The 7,669-nt window shown below is 40.5% G+C and overlaps 1 protein-coding gene across 1 annotated transcript in view; it reads right to left on the bottom strand.

The window, feature by feature from the left end:
- Positions 1-413: 413 nt before the first annotated feature.
- Positions 414-7,669, bottom strand: part of ZMYM1 (zinc finger MYM-type containing 1) — a 29,278-nt gene continuing 22,022 nt past the window's right edge. Inside the window, exons 7-10 of the mRNA XM_062190929.1 lie at positions 5,966-6,119; positions 4,160-4,297; positions 3,960-3,997; positions 414-3,576 (exon numbers count right to left, since the gene is read on the bottom strand). Of these exons, the coding sequence (XP_062046913.1) occupies positions 1,264-3,576; positions 3,960-3,997; positions 4,160-4,297; positions 5,966-6,119 (2,643 nt within the window). The 3' untranslated portion in view covers positions 414-1,263. The remainder of the gene's footprint in view (positions 3,577-3,959; positions 3,998-4,159; positions 4,298-5,965; positions 6,120-7,669) is intronic.

The raw sequence follows: 7,669 nt of genomic DNA, 5'->3' as shown, positions 1-7,669 counted from the left end.
CGACAACACTAAACACTGGCAGATGTGAGCAACTCACATACTGTCGGCAGGAACGGGAAATGGTCAGGTCTGAGCGTTAGTGAGAGGACAACACATATCCTTCGCCGGAGTTCACTTGCGGTTAAGGACCCTGTAGCAGACGCCCCGAGTGCTGTTCTAAGGAATGGGAGAGACTCTGAATGTCACACCCTCACACTCTCATCTTTTTATCGACAGCACACTGATGAGGGAGACAGAGAACAGAGAAAGGTCCCAAAGAAACAAACACTCCTCCACTCTGACACATGCACAAACCCAGGGCCAGACACAGGGAACACTAAATCCTTTCAACCTTTGTGGAACAGGTTTCCTTCATCACTTCATCATTTAAACTTTTCTAAATTATAAAGAAAGAAAAGAATCCTTTTGTGGGTTATTTATTTGAAAAACAGCCACATTTTCATAAAGTAGTTTAGTAAATTTGTCATTCAGCTGGAATGTATAAACCAAAAAGACAGCAATATTTAACTTTGAAGTTCACAGAAAAGGAAATACAAATGGCTCAAATAAGCGCACACCCAATCCTATTCTTAAGTGAAAATACAAACTTCTAAATTAAAATGATTTTTCAGCTAACAGATTGGCAAAGATCAAACATCTGATAACACTTTGCAAAGATTTGAGGAAATACTAGTAGGCGCGCCCATGTGCTCCTGGGACTATACACTGGCACAGTCCTTGTAGAAAGCAACATGCCAGAGTCTATCAAGTAGAAAAATACACAGATCTTCTGACCTAGTAATCTTAATTTCAGTTTGTATCTTACAGTAACTCACTCCTGTGCAATATGACTTATGTACAAAGTCACTAAGTGAAGGGTTATTTATAATAGCAAAACACTGGAAACAAGTAAGTGTCAGAAGGCCCTGCTCAAATAGGTCATGGTGCGCTCGGAAAACGAAGTCTGCAGTGGTGAGAGGAAGAATGAAGAAACCTTCTGGGCCGATATGGGGCAATCTCAAATACGCCACGGTACTTAGAAGGGCTACGCTGATGAACCGCGTGCACTGTGCATTGCTATTTCGGGAAAGCCTCTCGAAAGTTATTTAGGACACAGGTAATACTTGAGGAAGGAGGCTCTGAGTACCCAGTGAGCATCATTGTGTATCACTCTACGCCTTTTGGCGTGGAACCACGTGAATGTGTGTGTCACATGCTCTGCTGAAAAGCTGTGACGTGTTAAGCTAGCATTTCAACAGTTACCAGAGTTCAAATCACCAAGTACTACATTTCTTTCATCTGATTGATAAACTTTTCCACAATTCCATTCAGCCTTTCAGGCTCCATCAGTTTATTTACCAATTCCTGCTCCACAGCCATCAGTGCCAGGCCACTAACCCTCTCTTGTCCCATGGTACGAAATAAGTATGTTTTAAGATGAGGCAGTGTAGAATATGAGTTTTCGGCACTTGCGGATGTAATTGGCCAAGACAAAGCAATATACAACAGCTTGGAGATGCAAGGAATATTATTGTGAAGCCCGTGCTGGATGAACAAACAGCCGAGGCTGACGAAACTGATGCAGTCATGATCGATGACAAAGTTGAGCTTCGCGTAATGCCGATAAAATCTAAGTTCTGGGATAATGTCTGCGTCAAGTTTATAAAATTCTTGAACATGTTTGGCTGTTGCTTCATTTAGTGGCTCATTCCATTTAAATAATAGTTCTGAAATTTGCTTCATTTTGCAATAATCAAATTCTGAAAAACATAATTTTAAATTTTGTAATACAGTATCCAATCCTTGGTAATAAATATTAATTTTATATTGTTCTTCTGTTGAAGTGGGAAAAAACACACTGTCTGAGTTGTCCAGATCTATTGCTTTCTGAATTTTTCTTCTTTTCTGAAGAGAAGGTTTCTCAACTTCAAAACCTTTAGAGGTTATTTTTTGACATATTTCCTCTGCTCCGTCCCAGATGGTTTTGAAATATACGTCATTTCTCTCCGATGATAAGCATTCCAAAATTGCTTCTATTTTTGAAGACAATGAAAAAATGTCTATGGTATCACTCTGAAGTTCTTTGGAAAGAATTCCTGTAACACTTAGCACTCGATAAAGAAATTTCAGACAAAAGATAAATTCGAATTTGCAAACAGATGCCAAGAGATCACTCAGTTCATCGCCCAAACTCATGTTTGAAGAATGGCCTGACACCAGCGCTTCCAATGTTTCTATAATCTCTGGAAGCCCGTCAATCACAGATAGCAGCATACGATCATGGACGGTCCAGCAGGACTGTGATATGTGTTTTTTGCATGTTTTGTTCTGACTTAGCTTACAAATGTTTCGAAAACTTGCCAACATTTCCCCAGACATATAGATAGTGTTGAACAAAGAACTGAGAGTCTTCAGAGCACTCCGCAGCTCTTTCACTTCTTTACAAAACCTAATTACCGCCAAGTCCAAAAAATGTGCGTAACAATGTATATATAAGGCTCTTGGCTCTTCCTTCTTGAATTCTGCTGCAATTTTATTAAATTTTATCCTCAAATTAGTGGTACTATCATAGGCCTGGCCACATATTTTATTCAAATCAACTCCAAGACGCTGCAGGTAAGTTTTGATGGTCCGATGTAAGTGGGTCCCATTCATCTCTTCCGTATCAATAAAACCCAAGAACCTCTCCTTAATTAAGACCGTCTTTGCCGTCTTCTGTGGGTATCTCACACAAACGGCAAGCTGTTCTTTAGCGGCACTATCACTTGTCTCATCACAAATGATTGAAAAAGCTGAGGAGACGTTGATCTCACTCACAATATCCTGCAGCATTTCAGTCTTTATTATCTCAATAATATCATTCTGAATTTGTGTGCTGTTATAGAAATCAATTTGTGAGTTCATAAGCCGAAATATTTCTTCTCCTTTATCTTTTGCTCTGATTTCTAACAATTCTAAAAAATTGCCTTTATTCACAGATGAAACAGACTGGTCATTTCCTCTTAAGGGCAAACACTGTTTTCCAAGAAATAAAATATTTTCAATGATAAGCTTTAGGTACTTTTTATTTCCCTCAATCTGTTTTGAATGCACAGATAAATTATCATTGACAGCTTCATCACAAAACTGGTATTCCTTCCAAAACTGCAGTGACTTCAAATGCATCTCACTTTTTTCATGCTTTCTGAATTTTTCCAGAATTTTTTTCCAATTAGCAATTTCTTGGGTCGCGAACGACTCTCCGCCATAGCTGAAACTCTTCTGGTAGAACAACTGGCACGAGTAACAGAACGTCACATCTTTTTTAATACTGTATTCCAAACGCTGCAAGTTTGTACACCAGGGTTTTTTAAGATTTCGTGATTTCACTTTAATTTTTGGTACTCTGGGTATACACTTTGGGTGACAGAGTCCATCAGCGACTGTCACAGATTCCATACTGTATGCAGGATCCTGGTCTGACACTTTCTCTCTCCGTACTTCTATCCTGGAATCAAGTGCATGCTGACTAAGCACTGATGAAGATGGTGAAACGCTTGGCTGCTCCAGACTATTAGCAACATCACTATTTGATTCACTGGGTGAACTCTTAGAAATCTTGGGAGAAAATGATAAAATAACAATTGTTTTAACAGTTTTCAAATCATCAATTAAAATACTGACTACGTCTACTTTAGTTACACAGTAAAACAAGTAAGTGTTTTAGTATGAGCTCCACTAGGGGGAAACATTAATAACTATTTATAGCTTACTTATTTGCAATTCAGATCCACCATTAAATGTTTAAAAGACATTTTGATATGTAATTATAATAAAGATAATTTTTATGGCTCAGATGACTATAACTGCTTAGCATTTTTGAAAAGAGGAACCCAGGGGAAAATATAACTAATAATGCTTCTGTTTAAACATTCTTATTTATAAGTATAAATTCTGCATATAAAAGACAGTAGCAAAAAAAAAAAAAAGATAAAACTTACATCCACAATGACATTTGCTGTTACAGAAGAAACTGTACCTATTAAAATAAATCAGAGCATAAATGCCAAGATCTTATACCATCATTTGATAGTTTAATAAACTGCAATTGCTTATTTAATATCACAAAAAGCAAACCGAACAGATTTGTCAGGTATGACAAAAGGGTATTCATGTCGAATACCTTCACATCAACTTTTACCTTGTAAGACATCAGTACTCATGACGGGCAGGGCAGCATGAGTATCTGCCAGTGACACTATATTGCTTATAACTGGAATTGAATCTTTCTTTGGAGAAAGGAGCTCTGTTGAAGTGCCTTGCATCAAGGAAACAGTTGCTAAAAACAAAATAAAATAAAAATTAAAATATTTCTTATAAACTAGCCAGAATCAATCAGTCAGAAAGCACAATTTAACAGCAACTATTTCAAGAACAATGCAAATAAGTAGTAACTTAAGGTACTGCTGGGTACTGGAGTAATTATTAGGGCTTATGAACAGCCAGACATTATTAGCATATCAGTAACATTAAACCTGAAATCCACACTTCCCCATCACTTTTATCCTTCATTGTTGCATGTAATTCCTCAGCTCTTTTATACTATTTGCTCAAAATTATGAGCAAATATTTACTATGAAATCACCCATAAAGAACAGAGAGGCTGGCACTGGGGTGTAGCGAGTTAAGCTGCTGCCTGCAGTGCCAGCATCCTATATGGGCGCCGGTTTGAGTCCCAGCTGCTCCACTTCTGATCCAGCTCTCCACTATGGCTTGGGAAAGCAGTAGAAGATGGCCCAAGTCCTTGGGCCCCTGAAACCACATGGGAGACTCAGAAGAAGCTCCAGGCTCCTGGCTTTGGATTGGTGTAGCTGTGGCTGTTGTGACCAATTGGGGAGTGAACCAGCGGATGGAAGACCTCTCTCTCTCTCTGTCTGCCTTTCCTTCTTTCTCTGTGTAACTCTTTCAATTAAATAAATAAATAAATATTTTTTTTTAAAAAGATACTTACAAAATTAGCTAATGGGTATACATTTTAATCCTTACAGAATTCATAAACCAACATTAACGCCGAGGTTGCTAAACCAGCATTGCAGACGTTTCTGTAATAAGCCAACAATATGTAATATGCATGATACACAAACTCCAGAGACATCACTCATTCTAATGCAACCACTCTTACCATAAATATACCAAATACACTCAATACAGACTAAGTGCTGTCCTGTAGCAAATGCAAAGTATACACTAAAGCTCTAAATGAGTTCAAAACATGCAGCCCTACTTTTTTTCTTAAATCTTATCTTAAAATGAAGAGAGGGGGCAGGCAATTAGCCTGTGGCTGAGCTGCTAGTGTCCCCTCTCAGAGCGCCTGGCTGTGATCCAGCTCTGGTGCCTGACTCCAGCTTGCTGCAAATGCAGAATCTGCGAGGCAGCACTGGCGGCGCAGTAACTGGCTTCACCCCTGGGCGACAGGACTGAGCCCTCGGCTCCCAGCCCCGGCCTCAGCTGGCATTTGGTGAGTGAAGCAGCCAATGGAAGCTCTCTCTCTCAGATAAATTGCAGTTTTAAAAAGGATGATTTATATGATCCATCATAACAATCTCTGCAAATATCAAATCTCTGGTGTTGAAGTAGCTTTCTTCTTTTTTACAGATATTTCATCTACTTGAAAGCAGAGAGATGGAGAAAGGCGCCTATCTACTGGTTCACTCCCTAACACCTGCAACAACCAGAAGCCTGCAGCTCCACCCAGGTCTCCAATGCACGTGGCAGGGCCCAAGCCCTATGGCCATCATCTGCTCCCTCCCAGGATGCACTGGTAGAAAGCAGAGGAGCCAGGACTTGAACCAGGGACAGAGGTATCACAGCAATGGCTCAACCCACTGTGCCGCAATGGCCTCCCCGCTCACCTTCTTTAAAAAAAAAAAATACTAGAAATAAATCAAGGTTATACGGCACTGGTTTTGTTGATAGCTAACCTCTGAAATTGCTAAACAACTATTACCTGTGGAAGACTCCATTTTAGTTTTACTGTATGCAGAGAAACAATTAATAGAGCAGAAAATCTCTGTTTTCCCCAAGTCATTGGTGGTCTCAATCATTTCATCTGAAGGTTTCAATGATTTGCAAGGAAAAGATGTAAGTGTTTTGGTTGGTTTCTGTTTGGAGATTAAAATAATATTCATATTCCTGATATGGCACATATTAACAAACAAAAACACACTATCAAACTGCTTTTATTTCAAATGTTACAAATGACAATGAAGCCAATCTTTACACTTTAAAACCAGATGTGATAGACTGCAATTACTAATACGAAGAAAACTAATAAATCTTTTTGAAAGCTATTTGTCAGATATATTTAGCAGCAACAATAACAACACACATGTGAGAAATACAGAAAGTGGTTAGGAAGACGCTCCTCATCTCAGACTACCAAAGCCTCCTAGATATGCAAAAAAAAGTTCTAACAATTACAGGCCTGCGCCTCGATGCCACCCTGGGCATCAACTCCGAAAAGCCTTCTACTGGTGCTGAGCAGCGGCTCAAAAAGGGTGCTGAATGCGTATCACAAACTGTTGTGAGTCTTTGTTTTCCAAGAATATTCTAAGAGAGCAGCACAGAATCAGTAGGAAGTACACAGCACAGTGACTCCTGTGAGCAGAGAGTAAACAAGGAACACGACAAAACTGTGTGGTTCATGGTTCTCTCTCTCGTGAGACGGGCACCACCACTGCTAAGCATCAAGTGATGGCCCCGATGGACACAACTGCCTCCAGGGACACACGACGCACAGACAGATGGAGACACCTTACAGGAAGGGAGAGAACAGGGCAAAGGAGCGACGAAACCAACGCGGAGGATCAACGTCTGTTTTATGTTTTATTAACAGAAGTTTTATATATGGGGGGGTGTGTGCATTTAGCTTAGCGCCATTTATCAAGCTGCTGTTCGATTTCATCCTGTTCTTAAAACATAAAATCTCTGAACTCCCTGTGCTCAAGACAGGAGATCTTGCAAAGAGCATGTCAGCAGAGCAAAACTCAGCACCACAGCTTCGACGATGCCACAGACAGCGAGAGGGTCACGGCAGATTCCAGCACGGCTCCCAGAGGCACTGGAAAAGGAGCCTTTGGGGGCTCAACCAGTATGGCATTTTTTTTTTTTAAAGAGTTACTTGCAAGGCAGTAAGAGACAGAAGGAGAGAAGAAACAAAGAGAAAGAGATCTTCTGTCTGCCAGTTCATTCCCTAAATGTCTGCAAAGCCAGGACTGGATGAGGCCAGAGCCTGGAACCCCATCTATATCTCTCACGTGGGTGGCAGGAACCTAAGTATTTGGCCATCATCTACTGTCCCTAGATGGATGAGCAGAAACCTGGGTAAGAAGCAGATGTGGGACTTGAGTCCACACTCTGCCTGAAATGTAGACGCTGTGGTTCTGAGTTTTAGAGCAAATAACGGTGTTGGGAAGCAGGTTAAGTACTTGCTGAAGAACATTCTGGAATCAGGCTGCGGCTGCTTGGTTGATGAGAGGCTTACTTAAATACTGAAGCAATGTCCTCTGGAGAGTGGACGGAGACCACAAGCCCACACATCTGCTCCCCTAACAAGGTCCGGACGAGATTGTCCCGCAGCGGGAGTCCCGGTGCTTCCACAGCGTGTTTACTTGCATCATCCTCCCACATGGGTTTAATGCCTCTATGAAGA

The sequence above is a fragment of the Lepus europaeus genome, chromosome 5, assembly GCF_033115175.1.
Source record: "Lepus europaeus isolate LE1 chromosome 5, mLepTim1.pri, whole genome shotgun sequence".
In the NCBI taxonomy this organism is placed as follows: domain Eukaryota; kingdom Metazoa; phylum Chordata; class Mammalia; order Lagomorpha; family Leporidae; genus Lepus; species Lepus europaeus.
The sequence above is the reverse complement of the archived record's forward strand: the minus strand, read 5'-3'. Positions and strand labels throughout refer to the sequence as shown.